The sequence below is a fragment of the Rhipicephalus microplus genome, chromosome 2 (assembly GCF_043290135.1).
Source record: "Rhipicephalus microplus isolate Deutch F79 chromosome 2, USDA_Rmic, whole genome shotgun sequence".
Lineage (NCBI taxonomy): Eukaryota > Metazoa > Arthropoda > Arachnida > Ixodida > Ixodidae > Rhipicephalus > Rhipicephalus microplus.
This window is the reverse complement of record NC_134701.1, coordinates 196,582,658-196,608,640: the sequence shown is the minus strand read 5'-3', so window position 1 is coordinate 196,608,640 and position 25,983 is coordinate 196,582,658. Positions and strand designations below refer to the sequence as shown.

The 25,983-nt window shown below is 48.9% G+C and overlaps 1 protein-coding gene across 2 annotated transcripts in view; it reads left to right on the top strand.

Annotated features, from left to right (window-relative positions):
* Nelf-A (Negative elongation factor A) overlaps positions 1 to 25,983 on the top strand; it is a 63,927-nt gene that overhangs the window by 8,968 nt on the left and 28,976 nt on the right. For both annotated transcript variants that reach the window (XM_037421703.2, XM_075887214.1), the window contains exons 4-7: positions 247 to 339; positions 10,568 to 10,707; positions 11,816 to 11,882; positions 14,954 to 15,063. In XM_037421703.2, the coding sequence (XP_037277600.2) occupies positions 247 to 339; positions 10,568 to 10,707; positions 11,816 to 11,882; positions 14,954 to 15,063 (410 nt within the window). The remainder of the gene's footprint in view (positions 1 to 246; positions 340 to 10,567; positions 10,708 to 11,815; positions 11,883 to 14,953; positions 15,064 to 25,983) is intronic.

Here is a 25,983-nt window from a genome sequence, read left to right as displayed (position 1 = left end):
ACCAACACTCTTGGAGGCCGTGCCTAATGAATATGACATCTTTTGATTCTTTGACGTACAAGACAAGGCTAGACAGGCATGAGAACACCATATAAAAGGCGTCTATCTTTTACATGGTTTGATATATTGTGTTTATGTTGAGAGACTGACTGGTCTGGTGGCGGCATTTCTTTGACTCTCGGGGCTATGTCAACTGGCTGGATGTTGCGTTTATATTTTCTGACGTCTTTTATTTTTTTATTTCAGCACAAGACGCCTTGTCGAATGCCAAGCGGAACACATCGTCTTCATCTGTGCCAATTAGGTGTCGAGGGCTGACAAAGAACATGAACGATTCAAGTAAGGTTCCACATAATGCAGCAACCTATTATAGCTGTACATGCCACCTTACTCTTTCTTGATAACTTTACAGCGTGGCTGTGTAAGCGATAATGGTTGCATATACAGCAAAATCTCGTTAATTTGACCCCCGTTAATTCGGAATTTCGGTTAATTCGGCCACAGCGTCTGGTCCCGTCTAAAATATACATTGTTCTGTGACTGAAAACTCATTAATTCGAACAAATGTGGCCGCCCTTCGTTTAATTTGAACGCTCGACCGCGATCGAGACACGACGGGGAAGCAGCAGCGGATTCTGCTGGCCAAATCAACAGCGCACCTAAACAACTTTGGGATTAGATTGCAGCCTCAGATTCAAAACTTCGTCCATGGGTGGTACATCTCAAAGACACACCCCCCCCCCCCCCCCCCGGAAAAAAACAAACAAACCACACGGTGGTTTTAACAACCAATATGGAAGGCAGGGAATCGCTACTGTAATCAGCAACAAGCAACCTACGAATTCGCCTTTCCTTTTTTCTCACGCGTCGGACACATCTGCGTAACGGTTGAGTTGGATTGCTCACCTCTAGTGGGCTCTACATTATTTATCTGTATGTGATCAGTGCTATCTGCAGTCTTACTGTTAGCTATTTTTTGAAAAGTTTGCCGGTTTTTATTTCGTGCATCACCGTGCACGAAATCCGTGTTTATCACCGTGTTTTATCACCGTGCATTTTTTTTGTGTGTGTATTTGTGTTCTCTACTTGGCACACGCGCGCGTGACCACTGCGCGAGCAACGCGGGTTGGCTTCCTCTCCGTCTCCTGCGGCCCCAACTGCCCCAACTTCTGAAGCGAAGAGGGCGAAGTACGAAGCAAAGGATTTGGCTGCGAAGGTGAAAATATTGAAGGCGTTGCAAGCGGAAGCATCTCGAAAAGAAGTGATGAAAAAGTTCAATGTGAAGAAAAGCTCGCTGACCACGTACATGAAGAACGAAGAGCAGATTATGCAAGCATATGACGAAGACATGTTTCGTGACCAAAGGAAGAAGCTTCGAAGGGCAGCGCAGCCCAAGCTAGAAGAAGCGCTGTTGCGCTGGATTGCCGTTTCACGCGATGCACGTTTGCCCTTGAGCGGCCCCCTTATCTGCGCACAAGCAGAGAAGTTCACAGTGACCATGAACATTGACTTCTTCAATGCATCGGCAGGCTGGTTCGACCACTTCAAGAAGCGACACAGGCTGGTGTTCCGCAACGTGTGTGGTGAAGAGAGGTGCAGTTGACGAAAGTGTTGCACAGGACTGGCGGTCTGGACTATCTGCGCACCTTTCTAGGTACGAGCCGTGCAACATTTCAATGCTGATGAGACATAGCTGTTCCATAAGGCTCTGCCTGAAAAGACAATCGCGTTTAAGGGGCACCCGTGTGTCGGTGGAAAACGAAGTAAAGAGCGTGTGACAGTTCTTCTGGCTCCCTAACATAACCGGCACAGAGCGGCTGCCGCTGCTGGTGATCGGGAAGGCTGCGAAGCAAAGATGTCTGAAGAATATTAAGCAGCTGCCTGTCGACTACCGGTTCAACAGAAAGGCTTGGGATGACTGCCGAACTCTCTCAAGCCTAGCTGAATCAGCTTGACCGCCGCTTTGCGGCCAAGGCTCAAAAGGTGTTGTTCCTGCTATACAACTGTAGTGCACACACGAAGGTGTTTGGGCTCGAGAACATTGAACTTCTATTCCTGCCTCCGAACACAACGGCTTCCCTGCAACCGATGGAACAGGGAACCCTATAGTTCCTGAAATACCGCTGTCGACAGCAGGTACTCGAGCGGATGTTGCTCTGCATGGAGTCAGGCAAGCAGTACGAAGTATGCCTGCTAAGCGCAATCCATATGCTGACATACGTGTGTAAGAATGCGCCGCTAGCAGCAGTCGCAAACTGCTTTAGGCATAGTGGCTTCGTGCTAGACGCTGCTGATCCGGGGGCAGTGGCCGATGAGAAAACTGGCGAAGAGCAAGACGGCCGCTATGTGAGCATCATGCCAGCTGATGTGTCCCTGGGCAATAACTTCGCAATTGATGGCGATGTTGCCGTGGCCGGCACAGTGACCGACAGCGATTTTTTCGCCGAAATCATGGACGGCGGAGGGAAATCAGCTGACGAAGATGTAAGTGATGCTGACGAGCGTCCACGCCACACTATGACGGAGGCTGCGCATTCGTTGGCCGTTTTGGAGGACATATGCCTGCTTTCCTTGGACATTGTGCGCCGACTAAGCCACCTGCAAGAACTTGGCAAAATTGTGACTTTGTCGCGAATAGTGTCCGTGAAACAAACCGCGATCACAGACTTTTTTAAGAAATAAGAGTCTGATGGTGTAGGAGACATTTTTCAAGGGTTCTGTTCGTACTCGTGATAATTTGCACCCTCGGTTAATTCAGACATTCTCTTTAGTTTATGAAGTCTTAATTAACGGGGTTTTACTGTACACTCATAGTTTATTACAACAAAGTTGCATCCTACATTAAAATGCATTTTTTATATTCAAACGTTTGTTGTAATGGTTTATTACTAACACTGTATCGATTGAAAGACTATATTTAATTTACTTCGTTACTACTATTCTTTTGTTATAACCAGGCTTGTTATATTTAGATTTTAGTGTAGTATGAAGTTATTGTCCCAGTGAAAATTCAAATATGGAGGAGATGCGTGCTGCACCGTACAACGATAACTCAACAGCCCATAGAACACTTTGCAAATTGATACAAGCTAGCCCAGTTGTTGCCTCATAAATGTGCAGAAAATTTGGGTTTCTGTACTGAGGATGGGTTGTCGGGTGTTTGAGTAAATTAACGTGCACCTTCATTCTCTGTTTGATGAGAAATGTACATGCACCTTTCACACAAATGGCTTGGTTTAAAGTCCATTTCTTGTGTCTTATCGGATACAGCATACGTGTCACCAAAATGGTTTCTACAAATGTTTGTCCATTGATTATTGTCACAAGCTAAGTAGATGCCTGAGGATGACGACGACGAAGTGCTGAACGTGAACGTGCTCAGACTGCAGCAGCGTTGTACGCATTTGCTCGCCAGTATATTCGCCAGTATGCATTTGCTCGCCAGTGTATACTTTATTCCCCGTAACATCATTGGTGGAGGTGTCGGGGTACCGTATTTACTCGATTCTACCGCGCCCTCGATTGTAACGCGCACCCGATTTCCACCGCGAAAAAAAAAAAAAACCGTAAGACACCGATTGCAACGCGCACCCATTTTTCTCGCTAGCCCGCACGATCACACCACTCGAAAAAACGACTCCTTTCGGGAGCGTCTTCTATTTAAATATGAGGTACGGGCGAAGCTTGTGCCCATCTGACGTGTAACAGAGCATTGCCGTCACTGTAGTTTTACCGTGGACCGATGTCAGCACGCGAACTTGCTTCGCCCCCTTCTTCTCGACGGTTGTGGTGCCAGGCATGTCGAAGTAAAGAGCCGTCTGATCGGCATTCCCGATTTGCCCAAGCAGGTAGCCATTGTTGCACCGCAAGTTTAGGACGAACCTCTAAAAACTGTGAAGCTTTTCATCGTACTCCTCCGCAAAACTTTTCGCATATGCATGTTCCCCTTCGGAGGAAAAAGCCTTTCCTCTTCATAAAGTTAGTTAGCTAGCACCTGCTCACTTTAAACTGGCTCCGCATTAGACCGTTTTCTAAGACTAATTGCATAGCCCGCACTTGGAGCAGTTCTGTCGTCACGGGCCACTGTGCCGCTCGCTGCTCAAGCACATACTCGCCGAGCAGCTCTTTAATTTGCGGAAACCGACCCTGCTGTAGTCCACTGAAGCCTTTGCGTGAAGCTTTGCTGTTGACAATCTCCTGCTTTTGTTTCCGCCGGTCCCGCACGCACGTTTCGGGAACTGCGAACGACCGCGATGCGGCCCGATTTCCGTCCGTTTCTGCACACGCGATGACTTTTCTTTTAAAAGCGGCATCGTGGTGCACTCAAGTTTTTGGAGTCGGCCCTTCCACACTGTCGATGCTAATGCACTACTAGATGACGAACTCCTCAGCACACGTACGTAGTGCCGCACATGGGAAACACATAGGCAGAAATGGCCAACGTGCCATGCCGACGCACATAGGGGGCGGCCATTTTGGATTTGCCGATGGCAATAGATTGACCGTAATTTTTGTTCGTACTCGATTCTAACGCGCATGTGATTTATGAACTCGCTTAACCGGAAAAAAGGTGCGCGTTAGATTCGAGTAATTACGGTACCACTCGCTATACAGCCCAAGGAGCTGGATCTTCGCAGCGGACGGCGCATTGCAGCTACCACGATGACTGACCAGGCTACTCAATGTCAACAAGGTCCGTCAGCCCCGCAACCGATCGTTGTGGTACAACCTCGTGACCCAGGCCCATTCAACAGCACAAGTGGCATAGACGTCGATGACTGGCTGGTTCTATATGAGCGCGTCAGCAGCAGCAACCATTGGGATCCGACGTTTATGTTGGCGAACATCATCTTCTACTTGCATGGCACGGCAAAACTCTGGTACGAGACACATCAAGAAGAGTTGACTAGCTGGGACGTCTGTAAGCAGATATTGTGCTATCTATTTGGGAAACCCATCGGACGTTAAGTGGCCGCAAAGAAAGAGCTTTCGACTTGTGCCCAGACATTCACAGAGCCGTACATCGCGTACATCCAGGACGTGTTGGCTTTGTGCCGCAAGGTCGACAAGGACATGCTCGACGAGGACAAAGTCGGACACATCCTGAAAGGAATTGCCGATGACGCCTTCAATTTTCTCCTGTGCAAGGACTGCTCGACGGTGTAGTCGGTCATCGAAGCATATCGTTGCTTAGAACAGGCAAAAAGTAGGCGCATAGTTCACCGATTTGACCGCCTTCCCAACACGGCGGCTACGCCCTCTTGCGAAGATTTGCCCACACTACATCAACCACCAGCGCCGAAAAACGTCACCAGAATAGTCCGTCGGGAACTCGAGGCTATGGCACCAGCTATGTCTAGCGTCAGCTCGCCAGGACACAACCTCGATGCTGTTTCAATGATAAAGGCCGTGGTTCACCAAGAGATCGCGAATATGGGCATTTCGCCACCTCATCAAAATGCCCCTGCTACTTCCAGCTCGACTCCAGTCGTTGCGGCTGCCATTCCGAACCGCACGTTCGCGCCACGACGAAACTCAGCTGAATGGCGCACTCATGATGATCGGCCCATATGTTTCACGTGCCATCGGATAGGACACATCGCTCGCCATTGACGCAGCCGTTGGACCTCATCACCTTGACCGAGCTTCTATGATTGAGGGCCTCGCTCCGAATGTGCACCTTATGCCCCGTCCTACCGGGCTGAGACAGGTGCAGAGCATAATCCAGAACGTCGGACCAGCCGCTCGCCATCGCCCCTGCGTCGTCAGTCCCGCTCGCTCCAACCCCGCCGTTCTCGGTCTTCCTACGACGGTCGCTCGGAAAACTAGCCAGTGCAGCCCCCGGAGGTGACGCTGCATACACGACTCGGACTGCGAATCCTCTGATTACTCCCGACCAGCGGTGCAACCTTCTTACAATTCTCGTTGATGGTTTACCTGTAACTGCTCTTATTGATACCGGTGCACAAATATCTGTGATGAGCTCAGACCTCCGCCACCGCCTCCAAAAAGTTCTGACGCCTGCGATTGCACCTACCGTTCGTACAGCGGATGGGAGTACTCCTTCTGTGCATGGAATGTGCACTGCACGATTAACGATTTCTGAGCATCAAACTTCAGTTCTGTTCGCTGTATTGGAAAATTGCCCTCATGACCTCATCTTTGGACTCGACTTTCTGACTTCACACGCTGCGCTGCATTTCCGATGGAGGCGGAAATGTTGTAGGCCTGTGTGCTCAGATTTGGGTGCACGTTAAAGAACCCCAGGTGGTCGAAATTTCCGGAGCCCTCCACTACGGCGTCTCGCATAATCATATGGTGGTTTTGGGACGTTAAACCTCATATCATCATCATCACGCTGCGCTCATGGACTGTTTCAAAGGTCTTCTTCTACTCGAACTACCATTCTTTTCAGAGACCGTCTCTACTAGCCCACCTCGTCTACGCTCTGTCGATTTCCTCAGACTTCCGCCGCAAGCCGCAGTCCAAGTCCAACTCTCGCCATATCCTCCAGTACCCGATGGTGATTATGTTGCTGCCCCAATTTATGACATGGCCATGACACGTAATGTTGCACTCCCCAACACGGTGGTTACCGTTAAGGACAACCGAACTTCATTTCCCGTCCTCAATTTTGGCTTCTCAGCGCAAGTTATTCCTCGCGGCATGTCACTTGCACATCTGACACCACTGGTCGACCACACAGTTTCCGCCCTAACCACCGATTCGCCACCCGATTTTTCATCAACGTCGCTCTCGTCACGTTCTTGTTCCGACCTTTTAAAGCCAATGCTATCTGACAAGGTCACCTCTGAACAAGTCTCTGCTTTCTGCCGTGTGCTTGCTTCTTATCAGGACATCTTTGACTGCGGTGACCGTAATTTGGGCCAGACATCCGTGGTAACCCATCGCATCGACACCAGTGACGCTCGACCCATTCGCCAACGACCCTATCGTGTGTCAGCCCTGGAGCGTGCTATTATACAGCGAGAAGTCGATAAAATGCTTCATAAGCGCATAATCGAACCCTCATCTAGTCCCTGGTCCTCACCCTTTGTACTTGTTAAAAAGAAGGACAATAGCTGGAGATTCTGTGTTGATTACCGCCATCTCAACCATATTACCAAGAAAGATGTCTATCCCCTACCGCGCATAGATGATGCACTCGATTGCTAGCACGGAGCCAAATATTTCTCTTCAATAGACCTTCGCTGAGGCTACTGGCAGATTGCTGTGGACGACAGAGAGAAGACGGCCTTCGTGACTCCTGATGGACTTCATCAGTTGAAGATGATGTCTTTTGGATTATGCAATGACCCTGCGACTTTTGAGCGCATGATGGACTCTCTCCTTCGAGGCATGAATTGGACCATCTGCTTCTGCTATCTTGACAACGTTATTGTTTTTTCGACTCCTTTCGACGACCATCTTACCCGTCTGTCCACAGTGCTTAATGTTTTCTGACGTGCCAACTTGCAACTTAACTCGTCCTAATGCCGCTTTGGGCAGCGCCAAATCTGCGTACCCGGCCATCTTGTTAACGCTGCGGGCGTTCAAACAGACCCTGCGAAAGTCCGAGCAGTTCGCGACTTCCCCACACCCCGCTCAGCCAAGGACGTCCGAAGTTTTCTGGGACTGTGCTCCTATTTCTGTCGTTTTGTCGAGAAGTTTGCTGAAGTAGCCCGTCCTCTAACCTGCCTCCTCAAAACGGATGTCGCATTCACCTGGGGCCAACAGCAAGCAAACGCCTTCTCGTCGCTTGTTGACATTCTCACCAATTCACCAGTCCTAGCACACTTCAACCCATCTGCCGCCACGGAGCTTCGTACTGACGGCAGTGGCCACGGCATAGGTGCAGCGCTGGCGCAGCGGCAACAAGGCATGCACCGTGTCGTCGCGTATGCAAGCCGACTGTTGTCGCGCTCGGAACAAAATTATTCGATCACAGAACGCGAGTGTTTAGCTCTCGTCTGGGCCATTGCGAAATTCCGACCGTACCTGTATGTCCGACCATTCTCAGTTATTACGGACCACCATGCGCTTTGCTGGCTCTCCTCACTCAAGGATCCTATGGGACGCCTTGGTCGCTGGGCGCTGCGCTTACAAGAGTACACTTTTTCCGTATCCTATAAATCCGGACAACTTCACAAGAATGCCGACTGCTTGTCCCGTTACCCAGTCGATCCCCCTGACACCATGGAAGATGGACTAGAGGCCTTCGTTCTTTCAATTACCGACTTCACAGACATAGCTACTGAACAACGCCGCGACCCCTCTTTGCGTGCTATTGTCAATGGTCTGCACTCTCCCCACCCTGACCACTCCTTACAACTAATCGTTCTTCACAACGACATCTTGCACCGCTACAACACCCGCCCTGATGGTGCTGAGCTTTTACTCGTTGTTCCTGTGCATCTTCGCTCAGACGTTTTGGCCCAGCTCAATGATGTCCCCTCCGCCGGACACCTAGGGGTGTCACGCACGTATGACCGCATTCGCCGCCGATTCTTTTGGCCTGGCCTCTATCGTTCAGTGCGACAGTACGTTGCGACATGCGACCTCTGCCAGCGCCGCAAGACACCTGCTCCGGGACCTGCTGGTACCCTCCAGCCCATTGAAGCACCAGATGAGCCATTTTTCCGAGTCGGCCTTGATCTTCTAGGACCTTTTCCCGTGTCGGCCACTGGTAATAAGTGGATTGCTATTGCTACCGACTACGCAACGCGGTATGCCGTTACACGCGCCCTCCCCACCATCTGCACTACTGATGTAGCCGATTTCCTTCTTTATGACATCATTCTGCGTCATGGTGTTCCTCGTCAGTTGATCACCGACCGCGGCAGCTGTTTTCTATCTAAAGTAGTCGACGAGCTCCTGCGATCCTGTTCTACCCACCACAAGTTCACTACAGCATACCATCCGCAAACCAACGGCCTCACGGAACGCCTCAACCGTACCCTGACGAATATGTTAGCGATGTACGTCTCCAAGGATCACAAAGATTGGGACATCCACTTACCTTTCGTTACCTTCGCAAACAACAGTTCACGACATGATACAGCTGGATTTTCACCTTTTTACCTACTGTTTGGTTATGACCCGCCTTTGCACATGGACACCGTGCTCCAATCTGATGCCCCCTCATCGACTGCTTATGCTCGTGATGCCCTGGCCCGAGCTGACATCGCCCGCCAAGTCGCCCGGGATCGTTTATGTGCCTCGCAGCTTAACCAAAAGAGTGCTTACGATCGCCGGCACCGCGACGTACAGTACTCTCCGGGGTCGCTCGTCTTGCTGTGGTTACCATCACATCGTGTTAGTCCCTGCAAAAAACTGATGTCCCGTTACGTTGGCCCCTACCGCATCATACGCAAGGTCACCAGCGTGACCTATAAGATAGCTCCACTCTATACCACGTCAGTACCAGCTTCATTCCCGACCGATATAGTGCACGTCTCACGGCTTAAACCATACTACTCACGCCTCGAGAATCGATCGCACCGGGACGGTGCTTCTGCCGCTTGCGGGTAATGTCACGGGTTAAGTAGATGCCTGAGGATGACGACGACGAAGTGCTGAACGTGAACGTGCTCAGACTGCAGCAGCGTTGTACGCATTTGCTCGCCAGATATTCGCCAGTACGCATTTGCTCGCCAGTGTATACTTTATTCCCCGTAACAGTATCTTTATTTTCTGTGTATGTTGCACATTATGATGAAAAATAATTGTCTTCCTTGAGGTATTTTTTCTTAACTGTGAAGCTTTTTATTTTTTTCAGAACTGCAGTGTACATTTTTAATTGCAAAAGGGTTTGATTTGAAGATTGCTAATGCACATAATTACTCCAGTTTCTGTTATTTAATCGGATGTTAAGAATGTGAAAAAAGCCACCCTTATTAGATGCTGAGAGCAGCAATCTCTGTGCTAGTTGAGACAGTTGCCGTATCATTGTAATTCATGTGAAAATAACTGTTATTGACCCATGGGGGTTACATGTGAATAATAACATGACATTAGAGGCAAGCACCTTGAGAATAACATGACATTAGAGGCAAGCACCTTGAGGCTGGTTCTTGGAATTTAATGTTAGCTTGTGATGCTTGATAGTTTCTGTTCGTTGTCTGTGACACCATGAGGACCTTGGCCAAACTTATGTCGGCTTTGACAACAGTGCATTTATGAGTTTTCTTTTGAGTTCCACTGTGTGGATCCTCAACCCCTGACGCTTGCTTTAGATGTAAAGTTGCATGCATACAGAACTCTGGGATATGGGTGGGTGTGTGGGGCAGTTTCGGAGCCAAAAAGAAGAGCGGGGCTTGAGGCCAGGGATCCCCAAAATTTGGATAAAGGGAAGGTTCTACCCAGAATAAGTAATAGGTGTTTTTCAAGGTTTCCAACAATTGTTCCCTCCCCTCCCAAAAGAAAAAAAAAAAATCCTGGATACAGGCCTGCTGTCGGGGATGAGTAAATGACTGACCTTGGGAGTGACAGCCACAAGGTTAGAGGGTTAAGGATCATCAAGTATATTTTTGTCTGTTTGGACCCTAATTTCGGGGGCACATTTCAGGCCCTCTGCGAGGTATCCCAAGTCGTGTGCCAACCGGTGGCTTCAAGACGCCCACTAGTGGCAACCGTCTCAGTTCCGGTACTCCGCTCAGTCGGTCTCTCACCAAGCCTCTGGGGAACAAAAAAGATGGCGGCATCAAGGTGAGTGACCACTGTAGTCTAACTTGCTGACTATGAGCATGCATACACAAGTTTGCAGTGCAGTAACTGCCATTACATTGATGTTAACAAGATACGCTTAATTGCGTGATCGAGACGGCTTTCACCGTCATAATCGTCAGCCCATTCGATGTCCACAGTGGGATGAAGGTCTCTCCCAAACCCCTAGTCACATCCAACAGGAAAGGTTAAGCATCTACAGGTAGTGCGACTGCCTACTGCACCAATGTGCCACCAGCATCACAGTGGCCAATTGTGGCCAGTTCAGTTTCCACTTGCATGCTCTGAATTGTCTCTTTGTCTGCTCTGCCCATGTTGTGTGCAAGTGCGTGGGAAAAGGGGACATGTCAAAATGGGTCCTTTAAAAAAATTAGCTGTGCAGGTTCTTTTAGAGCCTCAGATTAAGAGAAAGAAGATGATTGGTACACAATTAATCTTTTTTTGACGTTACAGGCCGCATGGATGTGCAACAGAGAGTTTTGAAAGGCCGATTTGTGTGGCAGGCAGGGTAAACCTGGAAGCATGGGCTGTCGCAAAGCTCTATTTTGAAGTTAAATGAACATATTACCCTCACATGAGTTCATCTAAAGTTTAAAAGCTTTTTATTCTGGCTTGTATAACTAGAGTGTAGTAACTTTTATAATTAGTAAATAGTAAAACAATGTATTTTACGTAATGTAACATGTTATAGCCACGAAATCCAGTGAGCATCTCCTTAACATTTACTTTTTCTCAACATCTTTCTTTGTCTCTTTTAATTTTTCCTCATTTTTTCCCTTGTGAACTACTGCTCAGGTGTCGCACTTAGCTGCAGACAGGTTTGGGGTTCACTTTGCTTTCAATTTCCCTTTCTTAAAGATCACGCCCCCTCCCCCCAGACTGAAGAGGGAGAGATTTCAGAACCAACTAGTATTGAATTTCGCATTTCTTTACCCTAGGTTAATGCACATGTTGTGCTCTTGCACATTTTGGGGAAGAAGTTTTGCGTATTAAAATTGAGTGAATGCTGTGCCTTAAAATGTTGCTTTTAGAAGCAGTTTGAAGTAGTGGATGCAACTTGTAAAAATTGCTCTGTTATTTCTGTGTGCAGCTGCTGGATATCAATGAGCAACCACTTGGTTACGGAAGGGATGCAAAACGGCGGAAGAAACCTACGGGTAAGTTTGTGTCTGCCCACTGATCAAAAACAATGATGCAGGGCGTGTGGTAAACGTTACTTCCTGAATGATTGACATGGCTCGGAAGATGGGTGAGAGCTCACTACACTTGCTACTACCACACTTAGGGTTGCATAGGCTTATCACTTGACTCAAAGTGACAAAAAGAAAACTCGTAATTGGGCTCTTGCGTAAGACATGTGCATTCAATATATGAAACTGTATTTCTGCATAAAGTGAGTGGTAAGTTTTGTTAACGTACCTGCCTGCATGTTGTCCATTTCCCCTATACTGCAGGTGAGAAAAAGAGCATTCAAGTTCCTTCTTGCCCCCTCGCCCACACTGCAGTGGTAAAATACACTGCTCCACTTTGGCTCTGTGTTCTACAGCACATGATTGAAAAAATGTGTTTGCTAATGTCACATACAGCTGACTCTCAGTAAATGGAAATTCGTCAAATGGAACGGCTGCTTAAATGGAACAACTGCCTCTGATATGATTAGTGTTGTCCCTGAATACTACAGCCTTATTCATTTCTCAGTGAACGGAACCCCTGTTAAGTGAAACATGTTTTCCTAGTCCCTTCAGGTTTTGTTGAATGAAAATCTACTGTACTTTGACCATTGGCGCTTGCTGAAGATTCAATTGTATTCTTTCTTTGAGGCAGTAACGAAACTTTGTTATTGTGAAGTTCTGGGTTTGCATGCTTTTAAATGCAAAGCATTTCTTAGCAAACATAATAAAGTTGTTTACTACTACTTAGCGAACTTTGGAGACTTCGAGCGTATCTATCTATCTATCTATCTAGCCGCTTAAGTTTGGGTGCTCTATAGCAAACATAATAAAGTTGTTTACTACTACTTAGCGAACTTTGGAGACTTTGAGCGTATCTATCTATCTATCTAGCCGCTTACGTTTGGGTGCTCTAGTTGTCACCCGCCTAACTTGGCGTGAACCAAAATTAGCATGGGAAGGTAAGATGGTTGGACGAATATGACACGCTGGTTAAGACATAAATAACGTCACAATTCTATCGCGTACGTCGTCAAACACTTCCTGCCAGACAGTGGCACATTCTCACGGGCGGATATGTGCCGCTTATATGTGGGTATGTACCACAGGTGATTGACACCCAGGAATGGCGAGAACACACTTGGGCAATTTTAACGTGCGAGCGTTAAGAAATACCTGATATCGGTGGCCTTGACCTGGCAAATGCGAATAATAAATGTCAGGGTCCCAACTGGAATCGAACCCGAGCATTCTGCGTGGCAATGAAGCATTTTACCAAAGAGCTACGCCAGGTCTGGGAACTACTTTTCAAATAGGCGGTAATCTTCGTGAAACATCAATAATGGTTGCAGTGCTGCCTACCCAATTTTATAAACATTACCAATGTCGTGTTAACGTCAATTGTAGTTAGTTGCCATGCGCTGAAGTTGATTAACGTAGCAGTGTCTAGGGCCAGCATGCTCGCAAGCATCAGCGCTTCATATCAGCTTCTGGCGTTGCTAATCGCTTGTTCCAGTTGGCATCGCAGCGCAAGTGCAAACAACTGGTTATATAAACATCCGCAACTTTTCAACATTTGTATGTGCATGCAACATTTGTACATATAATTAGCGTCTTTTCAGGACGTGTCGCTCAATAAAATAATTGCAACACGGTAACCATTCCTCCGCATGCTTCGCGTTACGTCAATTCCTAGGTACGTGGGATCTGCCAAATTTATTATGCTGACGTAAAAAAAATATCCGGTGTTCCATGGCATGATGTTATAATGAGATAAATACTTCGATATATGAAGGATTTGATTAAAATGAACATTTAAACCACGTTATGTATTGTGTTATACCATTATATCGTGTTATGTACCATGTTATACCTTGATGGCATAGTCATTGGTCGTGTTGCCGACTCGTCAATCTGCATCACAAGCTGCGCGCGCCCATGGCACAGAAAAAGCCATGTCATGCTGCTGATACCTGAAATCACAGTAGGTCATGCAAGTTTTATGCGTCTAATGATCGTTTGTTTACTCTTTAAGAGGCACTAAAGGCAAAAAACAAAAACTACTGGTTCTCTAAGAGTTGTCTGCCTTTAGTACTTATACACTTTTCGTAACACCATTATGGAAAGCCCGATGTGACAAGATTCTAATCTGTGAGTTGACGAACTATGAAAACTTTAGCAACCAATTATGCACGAGTGTTCTGCTCTTGGCATGCACTGTTCAAAACATGAAAACAAAAGCGGGAAATGAAATGGCATCTCACCTGCTCGTTAGCACACCAGCACACTACAAAAGGTGCAACAGCCGAATACATAAATCGCTCGAATAAGCTGCCAGTTGGCTGAACGCATTCTCAGTTATGTTGATATAATAATTGTCATTGAAAGCAACCAAATAATGTGCAGGCAGCAGACTGAGCCGAGCTCTTTCATGTGGAATTTTAACACACACTTACCTGTACTTTCATGTCTTACGATGCTTATTTGACTTGCGAGTTTATTTTATTTGACATGTAATGCTTATTTTCGAACTTATGCTTATTTGACATAAGATGCTTATTTACATAAGATGGTTATGTGCAATACCGCTTATAGTGCGGATATTCATGACTCCCGCGACTTAGGTTATAAGCAGTCTATACTGTATGTACCATTGGTATAGAAAACACTGCATCTTCCCCTCTTGTGGTAAGACTCCTGGGAACATCACAAATGTGTGTGTGTGTGTTTTTAACTTGGTGTGGGCAGACTTCTCAAAGTTTATTGGAAAAGTGCACAAGATTTGAGCGAATATGGTATAGTATCACTTACCTGTCACATACAATGGTGTGTTATCAGGGGTCGATTTAGAGGCCTTTTTTTATTGGTCGTTTGTAGCTGAATTTATCTACTGTATCTTTTGACGTATTCAGTATGTAGGCTCTTTCGGATGGTTCTGGTTCGGCACAAATTGGTGGTTGCAAGTGCGTTCATGTTTTTTTATGAAGAAATAATACAAAGAAACTATTTTAGCACATGCGTAATCCATTCCTTTCATTTGCTTTTTCTGCTCTTTGCAGAAGAAATACCCGAGATGCAGAAAAAAGACAAAGAGGCACCGACTACTCCCACAACATCTGCGGCACCTGTGACACCTGACTATGCAGCTGGCCTGCTTTCATCCTCGCAGGTGAGAATTGCAAGTTGTGTTTGTCTTGTTTTGCGTGGTATTCATTGCTGACTATTGCAGTGGAACAAGCTAAAACTGACACCTTGTCCTCAGTTTCAGTTTGTGCCTTGCATTATAAAACTGGTTTTCACAGCAGCGCTGCTTCCTCTCGTCTCACATCCAAACAGGGCTAGAGAGAGCCAGTTTAGAGCTATTTTTCTGCTGTGTAAAATATACAGTGCACTGTAACCCTTTAAAGGTCAAGGATATGTGTGACCCCACAGGAATTTGTCTTCAGTGTCATTTATTGAAAAAAAGTCTGTCCTAATTTCTTTAGAGGCCATAAAGTTACAAAAAAAGTGTTTTGTAAAGGCATAGATGCAAGAAAAAAAGATCTGTGATGTGCCGTAGCTTACAAGTTAGTGTGTGTGAATCTTAGGATTGTAAAAGGGTACCAACGCGAAAACTTTCAGTTGTCATTTTTTTTTTGCATCAAATGAAAGGCCAAGATATTTGAAGAAGCAGCGCACAGAGGGACACAAAACATGCACGCATAAAAGACGCAAACACAAGCGCTGTACTGCGACTGATCATATAAAAATGCTAAGCCCTCAAGAGCTTGGCAAAGGGCCGTATTTTTGTGCATATAATTCGCACCGAAACCCGATAATTTCAGTGGCAAAGTGGAGGTGTGGATAATACGTTGGGTTTTTTTTAAAGTGCTGCTTCACAGCAATAAGTGTTGTGCCATGAAGCCCCTTAATTAACAATGTAGCGAACAATGGTGGTTTCCACAAATTTGTGTTGCTCCACAAGTAGTACGGCAGCTGGCGGATAATTTTGGTTTTACTTGTTTGCATCGTTGGAGCATTTAGAAAAACATTTTGAGGACAGACAATTCGATTGTTCAGTGTAAACCTCAGTGTCACATAACAAGCATTTTTTTTTATGTTTGCGGCCACACGGTGACCCTCCACATGCCCCTACCTCACGGACCTCATGTTACTTTGGAAAAGGGCTTGCCGAAAAGGTAGCGCTGTCTAAAAAATAGAAAAAAAGGGAAGGTATTTTTGCAAAGTGAACTATACCTGTATCTTACCTGCAGCTTCCCCAACCGTTTGGGTTTTATAGTAAATAAAGCAGTATCTATTTCAGCAAGGAGATATCAGTAAACTTAAGTACTAATTTTTGGCCCGGTAGCTGGCACGTATTTCGGTTTTGTTGCTTCCACGGAGCTGCCAAGAAAAAGTCGCCGAGTGTGAGCACTCTTCACCTCGCTGGTACCACTCGTTATCTCGACCCGTTCGCCAAGCCTAAATAGATCTGGTCTGTCACAATGAGTAGCGCCCGGTGGCTGTCCTTCACCCCACAGCAAAAGCTTAAGATCATCGCTGTCTCCTAGGAATTCGGAAATCGCTAAATGGGAAGACTGCACGATGTGAACGAGTTTGTGTGCGATGGTGGAGAAAGAAGAAACACAGCTACAAACCGCGCGCCGCCGCCGTAGGTCATTTCGTAGCCCCAAGACTGGCACCTGTCTCGAGCTGGAGGTGCGGCTAGTAAAGATCATCGAAGATGTGCGAAGCAGGGGTTACACCGTATTGACCGAGATGGCCCAAGTGGAAGCGGGGGCGACTGTCAAGGGAGCTAGGCCTACCTCACAAGTTCTGTGCAAGCCGAAGATGGCTGCATCGCTTTATGAAGTGCCAATCATGAAGTGCTCAATCAGATGGCGGACTACAATATTTCAGCGCTTGCCTATTTTTAGGAGAAGCTGCTCAAGTACCACACAGAAAAAAAATCACTGCATTTCAAGCTGCTTGAAGATAATTATGGGGCGAAGCTTTCGAAGGGGATTATTGTGATTGAAGTTGAGATAGTAATGAGGCTGATTGTGGTTCTGATACTTATATATTTTTTTATTTAAGGAGATAGTGCTGAGACTGATTGTGATACAGTAAAAGCTCGTTAATTTGACACCCGTTAATTCGGATAATTCAGACGGCTCTATTAGTCCCGGCCAAAGTGCATGTTACCGTATTTACACGATTGTAAGACGACTCGAATGTAAGACGACCCCCTCAAAATCGCATCTCAAAAAAAAAAAAAAAAAAAGAACACGCGCATTTTACAAAGGGAAATTTATTCACGTGGTTGCGGAGGATTATTCATCGTCGCTGGAGTCGTCCTCGCTGGTGCTGCTGCCGTCATTGCTGCTGCAGTCCCACAGCACGTCGTCAAGTGTGAGTAGGCCGCAAGCTTCGCCTCTAGTTCCGAAAAGCGGCCAGACTTCGGCCTGCGAAAGCCACGGCGCTTGGAGTCGCACGAGAAAATTTCCTCGCGCTGAAGCCGCCACTTCCTCACCACACATTCACCGATTCCGAACTTCCGTCCTGCTGCACAGTTGTTGGTTTCCTCCGCATGAAGAATAGCAGCCCGCTTAAACGCTGCCGTAAACGAGCGCCGAGTGTTCTTCGAGCCTACGGCACTCATGTCAGACAGAAGTGACTCGAGAGAGCCGGTCGTGAACACAAGCGACAGGAGCACGCGGCGACGCGCCCGCTTAGAAAATTGTATCACAAAAAGGAGCTCTTCCGTCAACTACCAATACCCCCCTACGGCGGCTCTTCCATCGATTACCGGTGCTCCCTTAAGAGCCGTGTGCTCGTCATAAAGACACTTGTAATGCGCGCAGTAGATGCTAAAAAAAGAAAAGCTTTTGTATAAGCACGCGGAAAACTATGCGCTTTGGGTTGAGCGGGTAACTATTCGAGATGACAATACATGGTTCGATTTCGATTCTAGGACGGCCCCCCAATATTGGATTGTCAAATTTGAAAAAAAGGGTCGTCTTACAATCGTGTAAATACGGTAACCTATGGGACGAAACCTTCGTTATTTCGTTGGAATTCGGCTCCGCACCGCCTAATTCGAACAAATGCTGACGGCTGCTGCTACACAAAAGTGTGATAAAGCAGCGCTGGCACCACTGGAGTGAAACCGAAACCTGAGTGGCATCGCCATCATCATCAACTAGTGGGGGCGATCGCAGCGTCACCGAACGTCGGCGTCTTCCTTCTTCTCCACTCAGCGCCTCCGATGCCATTTGCTCTTGTGTTGTTGTGTCGGAACCATCTCTTCTTGCGGAGTTCTCTTTTTCTTTCATTGTGACTGTATTTGCATGCCACCACCATCGCGCGCTACAGTGATGGCAACGCCGAAAAAGCGGCAGAACTACGACGCGAAGAACTTGGCGACTAATGTGGAAATTTTGAAAGCACTGAAGAACGGCGAATCGCGACAGCAGGTTATGACCAAGTACAACGTGAAGCGGAGCACGTTGGGAACGTACGTGAAAAATGAACAACAGATTCGACAAGCCTTTGAAAGCAAGAAGTTTCATGCCTCTAAAGAGCGGTTGCGAACCGCAGCTCATCCCCAGCTCGAAGAAGCTTTGCTCCGGTGGATTACTGACTGTCGCAACGCGCATCTGCCTTTGAGCGGACCTCTCATCATGGCGCAAGGTGAGAAGTATGCTGCAATGATGAACATTGAATCGTTCAAAGCGTCAGAAGGGTGGTTTGCGAGGTTTCGAGAGAGACACGAACTTGTCTTCAGGAGTGTGTGCGGCGAAAAGGCCAGTGTTGACGAAAACGTGACCACCGAGTGGAGAAATGTGAAGCTGCTGGAGCACATCGCCGCATATGAACCACGTGACGTGTTCAATGCAGATCAAACTGCTCTATTTTTCAGAGCTCTGCCCGACAAGACGGTGACTTTCAAAGGGGACGCGTGCATTGATGGCAAGAAGTGCAAGCAAAGGATAACTGTGCTTCTTGCCACCAATATGACTGGCACGGAGCGCTTGCCACTACTTGTCGTCGTGAAGGCGCTTAAGCCACGTTGTTTTAAGAACGTCAAAAGCCTTCCTGTCGAGTACACAGCGACGAGGAAGGCATGGATGACATCGGACATTTTTCGCGGCTGGCTGCAGCAGTTGGACCGGCACTTCACGTCGAAGGACCGCAAGATAATTATGGTTGTTGACAACTGCAGTGCCCATAACTGTACAGTCGAACTGAAGAGCATCAAGTAGTTTTTTTGCCGCCCAACACTACGTCTGCTTTTCAGCCAATGGACCAGGGTATCATTCACTACGTGAAGTCGAAGTACCGCAAGCACCTGCTAGAGTGAATGATCCTATGCTCAGAAGCTGGAAAGTTGTATCAAGTGGACTTACTCGGCGCAGTGCACATCATCGCCCACGTGTGGAAAAACACTCCGCCGCAAGTCATCGCCAACTGTTTTCGGCACAGCGGTTTTGTGAGGCCCGAGCATGCAGCAGTAGCTGACGATGGCATCGAGGAGGTGTCAGCTGAGTCCACCGACGATGACTGCCCGACTTTCAAAGCTGTCCTTCCCACAGATGTGACCTTTCAGGACTACATCGCGATTGATCATGGTGTCGCCACGAGTGGTCTCCTGACCGATCAAGAGATTATTAATGATGTCACGGGCGCCCATGAAGACCACGATTCCGACGAATAATCATGCGAGGAAATGCAGCCGCGACCTCATCGCACCTCACGGGAAGTCTCGGAGGCGCTGTTAATATTAGAGGACGCTTGCCTGAACACTCCCGACAGCTTGCATGTTGTTGGCCATTTGGAACAGTTAAGAAAAATTGTGATGTCAGCCGGAATCTGCGCGAAAACGCAGACGACAATTACAAAATACTTCAACAAATAAAGGTATGCTTCTGCGGCTTGATTTTAAATGTTGTTTTCCCTGTTCGTTCGTTAATTCGGACAGTTTTTGCGGTCCCGTGAAATTCGAATTAACGAGCTTTTACTGTATAGCGGTGATTTTTCTTTACAGCTGATATGAGGTTCCGAGTTTCGGGTTACGTTTTGACTTTGTAATCACAGCTTCATTAGCTATCGTCTCTAGTGTAGAATTTTCTTGTCGGTATTGCCGCCTTGCATCTGCTTCAAGTTGTTTCAACTGCGCGTCAGCTTGGCGTTTTTCCCGCTTAGCCTTTACTTCCTTAGCCCTAGTCTGTGGTGTAGAACTTTGTTGTCGTCGTCGCCGCTTTGCATCCGCTTCCTTCTCTTTTATCTCCGCGGTAGCTTCCCGTCGACGGCGACGCTGATACTCAGCACGTCGCGCTTTCCTGCGTTCGTCTTCGTCCATGTGAGAGAAGAGAATGTGTGGTATGGAACATGGTTATATATATTGCCACGTTCCATTTCCCAAGTTTTTGTTATCGTCCGAAAACACCGCACGATTCTCAGCGCAAACCGCGCCTGCAGTTTTCTAGAAGGTTCCGGACTGTAGTAGATCATTTCGATAAGATCACGCCCACTGTGCGAACGGTACAGATTGTTCTGGAAGCTACGCCACCGCCAGCGATAACGCTAGAACATTCGACGGCAAGAGTATAAATGCCGACGCGCTTCGCCGCTTGTCAGTTGTTGATCGAAGGCCGACGCTCCGTTCGCCGCTATCAGTCCGAGACTGCTATCTGTGCGAGACTGCTGCTGTAATTGGACTTTCAGTTTACCGGCACAGGTTCGCCCAAATAAACAGTTAAATCCTAACACGAAGTCTCCTGTCTTCGGCCACGTCACAACCCCGTGACATCTGGTGGAGGTGCTGCTTCGTTCATGTACCGGACGCCCCCGTCAAGCCGTGAACCCAGCCCACGTCGCGGAGAAGACACCGACACCAACCAGGAGCAGCGAACAAGCCGCCGACAGCAAGGGCTACCACCGGAGTACGGGCTTCTACCAGACAAGGCGCGGAAGACGAAGGCCATGACCGCGACTGCAGCGACAATGACAACCGCAGCGTCCCAGCCCACGATGGTCATGCATCAACCCAGGGAACCACCAATTTTCCATGGGTCATCGTTCGAAGACCCGGAGTCCTGGCTGGAGACATACGACCGAGTGGCCACCCTCAACCACTGGGACCATGACGAAAAGCTGCGTCGTGTGTTCTTCTATTTGGAAGACACCGCAAGGACTTGGCTTGAAAATCGGGAGTCCACGCTCCGAACGTGGGATGTTTTCTGCGGCGCATTCCTTCAAACGTTCGCGAGCGTCGCTCGCAAAGAGAGGGCCGCTGCTTTATTGGAGACTCGGGTTCAGCTACCAAATGAAAATGTCGCCATTTTCACAGAAGAAATGACCCGACTATTCCGTCACGCTGATCCAGACATGCCTGAGGAGAAAAAAGTTCGTTTCCTCATGCGAGGGGTCAAACAGGAGCTCTTCGCGGGACTGATGAGAAACCCACCGATAACCGTCCAAGAATTTGTAGCAGAAGCGACCACTATCGAAAAGACCCTGGACATGCGCACCAGACAGTATAATCGTCGCCTGACTGCAGACTGCGCTGCTGCTCAAGCCAGTAACTCCGGAGACCTGCGTGAAACGATCCGAGCGATCGTGCGGGAAGAGCTGCGCAAGCTGTTGCCTTCGGCCCAGCCTCAAGTCGATTCAATTGCCGACATTGTGCGAGAAGAAGTTCGGCAATCGCTTCAAATTCCCCACGCACCGCTGCCCGAGCCGGAAGCTATGAGCTACGCCGCTGCACTGCGCCACAACGCTCCTCCCCGTCCACGCCAAAACGCCGCCCCATCGCACTTCCGTCGACAGACGCCACCGCCGGCACCACCCCCACCGACGTCATACCGTTCGCCAGCGGCCCAGCGCAGTGCACCGAGGAAGACTGACGTCTGGCGCACCCCTGACCATCGCCCGCTCTGCTACCACTGCGGCGAGGCCGGACACACATACCGCCGTTGCCAGTACCGACAGATGGGACTGCGTGGCTTCGCCGTCAATGCACCGCGTCCACAGCCAGGAGAACGACCACGTGACATCGCCGACTACCTGACAGGAACTCGGTGGACACCACGAAGCCCTTCGCGTTCGCCGTCGCCCAGCCGCCGCACGTCACCGCACCACCGGCAGTACTCTGGCCCAACGCGGGGCCGGTCTCCTAGCCCGTATCCGGGAAACTAAGGGCAGCAACCGGTGGAGGTGCGGTTGCTGTGCGACGAACTACCGAAGATCCTCCGACGACGCCGCGACGGAGCTTTCCGAACACAACGCCAGCCAGGCAAAGCCCTGACGGCGAAAGCTCATTTACCGAAAGTGGCCTGACGACGCAGCATGGAAGCAGCGGAACAAGCCGACGCAGCCGTGACCCGACGCCACGCCCTAACTGTAATGCGAGACGGCGAACTAGCGACCTCGACGTTCTTATCGACGGCCACAGTGTGACTGCTCTCGTCGATACTGGAGCCGACTATTCTGTCATCAGTGGGTCGTTCGCCGCGAAGTTAAAGAAAGTTAGGACAGCTTGGAAAGGCCCTGAAATCCGCACAGCCGGAGGTCATCTCGTAACGCCTGCAGGAATCTGCACAGCGAGAGTCACCATTAACGGCCGTATTTATCCTACAGACTTCGTAGTCCTACAGCGTTGCTCGAGAGATGTCATCCTTGGCATGGACTTCTTATGCCTCCATGGTGCTGTCATCAACCTAAAAACAAAGTCGATAACGTTATCCACAGAAGAAGCACTACCGCCGCGCACGCCGTCAGGACACCATGCCTTGAATGTGCTGGAAGAACAAGTCACCATTCCTCCTCGCTCAAGCGTCATTATTTCAGTCGGCGCTCCTAAATCACCTGACTTGGAAGGCGTCGTTGAAGGCAGTCAGCATCTGTTGGTCACCCGAAATATTTGCGTCGCAAGAGGAATTGCAGAGCTGCGGGGAGGCAAAGCAACGGTTTTGCTCACGAATTTCAGCAATGAGTACAAACATGTGAACAAAGGAACAACGGTCGCATACATCGAAGAAATTGTCGAAGCCACCAGTGCTTTCGCCCTCGCCGATTCTGCGGAACCTGCTCAGAGGAACCAAGCCCCTCCCATAGCTTTCAAAGTCAATCCCAGACTTCCGAACGATAAGCAAGAACAGCTCAAGGCCCTCCTCCTGCAATACGAAGATTGCTTTTCGTCGTCATCGAAAATTCGGCAGACCCCAATCACGAAACATCGCATCATAACCGAAGAAAATGCCAGACCACTCCGTCAGAGTCCGTACAGGGTTTCGACGCGAGAACGTGAGGCCATGAAGAGACAAGTTGATGAAATGCTGCGGGATGACATTATCCAGCCGTCCAAGAGTCCATGGGCATCCCCCGTGGTGTTAGTGAAGAAAAAGGATGGGACCCTACGTTTCTGCGTCGATTATCGCCGCCTGAACAAAATCACAAGAAAGGACGTGTATCCCCTCCCACGAATAGACGACGCACTTGATCGGCTCCATAACGCCAAGTACTTTTCGTCAATGGACCTTAAGACTGGCTATTGGCAAATCGAAGTCGACGAAAGAGACCGAGAGAAGACGGCGTTCATAACACCGGACGGCCTCTTCGAGTTTAAGGTGATGCCCTTCGGCCTTTGCTCAGCGCCTGCAACGTTTCAACGCGTTATGGATACAGTACTGGCAGGATTGAAGTGGCAGACTTGCCTTTTGTACTTGGACGACGTCGTCGTGTTTTCCTCGAGTTTCGACGAGCATCTTCGGCGCCTTGAAGCTGTACTTCAAGCCATCAAGACTTCCGGACTCGCACTGAAGCCAGAAAAGTGCAGATTTGCGTATGAGGAGCTCTTGTTTCTGGGGCACGTTATCAGCAAGTCTGGAGTTCGTCCCGATCCACGGAAAACAGCCGCCATCGCCGACTTCCCGCCGCCCACTGACAAGAAAGCCGTGCGCCGATTTCTGGGCCTGTGTGCCTATTATAGGCGGTTTGTGAAAAACTTCGCCCGCATCGCCGATCCTCTCACTAACCTTACCAAGGCCGACGTGGAGTTTAAGTGGGAAACCCCGCAGGAACACGCTTTCCAGGAGCTTAAACATCGCCTCCAGACGCCTCCGTTACTTGCCCATTTCGACGAATTCGCCGAGACAGAAATACATACTGACGCAAGCAGCGTAGGTCTTGGCGCCGTTCTTGTGCAGAGGGCTGACGGACTTGAAAGGGTTATTAGTTACGCCAGCCGATCGCTATCCAAAGCAGAAGCAAATTATTCCACAACAGAAAAGGAGTGCCTCGCCATCATCTGGGCTACGTCGAAATTTCGCCCCTACCTCTACGGCAGGCCCTTCAAAGTTGTGAGCGACCACCACGCATTGTGTTGGCTAGCCACCTTGAAGGACCCCTCAGGTCGCCTCGCACGATGGAGCCTGAGACTTCAAGAATATGACATTACTGTCATTTACAAGTCCGGCAAAAAACACTCCGACGCCGACTGTCTCTCTCGTGCGCCTGTCGACCAACCGCTACCCGACGACCCGGATGACGACTACTTCTTAGGAACGATAACTACCGACGACTTCGCTGAACGACAGAGGGCCGACCCGGAACTTAAGGCCCTAATAGAATACCTCGAAGGCAGGACCGCCGAAGTCCCGAAGATATTCAAGCGCGCACTTGCGTCGTTCTTTCTACGAAACGGTCTTCTACAAAAGAAAAACTTTTCACCGCTTCGAGCTAAGTACCTTCTTGTGGTGCCTTCAGCTCTGCGACCAGAACTCCTGCAGGCCCTTCACGACGATCCGACGGCAGGGCACCTCGGTGTTTCTCGCACGCTCGCGAGGATACAAGAAAGGTACTACTGGCCACGTCTTACCACCGACGTCACTCGTTATGTGAGAACATGCCGGGACTGTCAGCGACGCAAGACACCGCCGACAAGGCCAGCGGGACTTCTGCAGCCAATTAATCCACCTTGCCGACCTTTCCAGCAGATTGGTATGGACCTACTGGGGCCGTTCCCGACGTCGGCTTTCGGAAACAAGTGGATCGTGGTAGCTACCGACTACCTCACCCGCTACGCCGAGACAAAAGCCCTGCCAAAAGGCAGTGCATCCGAAGTAGCTAAATTCTTCGTCGAAAATATCGTCCTACGTCATGGCGCCCCAGAGGTCCTTATCACCGACAGAGGAACGGCATTCACTGCCGACTTAACTCAAGCAATCTTGGCATACAGCCAAACAAACCACCGCCGGACGACAGCGTACCACCCACAGACCAACGGCCTCACCGAGCGGCTTAACAAGACGATCGCCGACATGCTGTCAATGTACGTCGATGTCGAACACAAGACGTGGGACGCCATTCTTCCGTATGTGACCTTCGCATACAACACGGCGGTGCAGGAGACGACGCAGATATCGCCATACAAATTGGTCTACGGAAGGAGCCCGGCAACGACGCTCGATGCCATGTTACCCAACGTCACTGACGAAGAAAACCTCGATGTGAGCGAGTACCTTCAACGCGCCGAAGAAGCCCGACAACTTGCGCGTCTCCGTATCAAGAATCAACAGACGACCGACAGCCACCGTTACAACCTACGACGACGCTTCGTGGAATACCAGCCCGGTGAACGTGTTTGGGTGTGGACGCCGATACGCCGACGTGGACTAAGTGAAAAGCTTCTGCGACGGTACTTCGGACCGTACAGGGTGGTTCGACGGCTCGGCCCACTTGATTACGAGGTTGTCCCCGACGGCATCACGAACTCTCAACGACGCCGATCGCGACCTGAAGTCGTCCATGTCGCGCGCCTCAAGCCGTTTCATGCGCGTTAACAAACTGAACTAGTGTTTTTTTTTTGTATTACTGTTGTATCGTATTTATTCATTGTACTTTCTTGCATTATTATTGTACTTTCATCTTTAGTTAAAGCATCGGGACGATGCCTTTTTTCAGAGGGGGGCAATGCCACGTTCCATTTCCCAAGTTTTTGTTATCGTCCGAAAACACCGCACGATTCTCAGCGCAAACCGCGCCTGCAGTTTTCTAGAAGGTTCCGGACTGTAGTAGATCATTTCGATAAGATCACGCCCACTGTGCG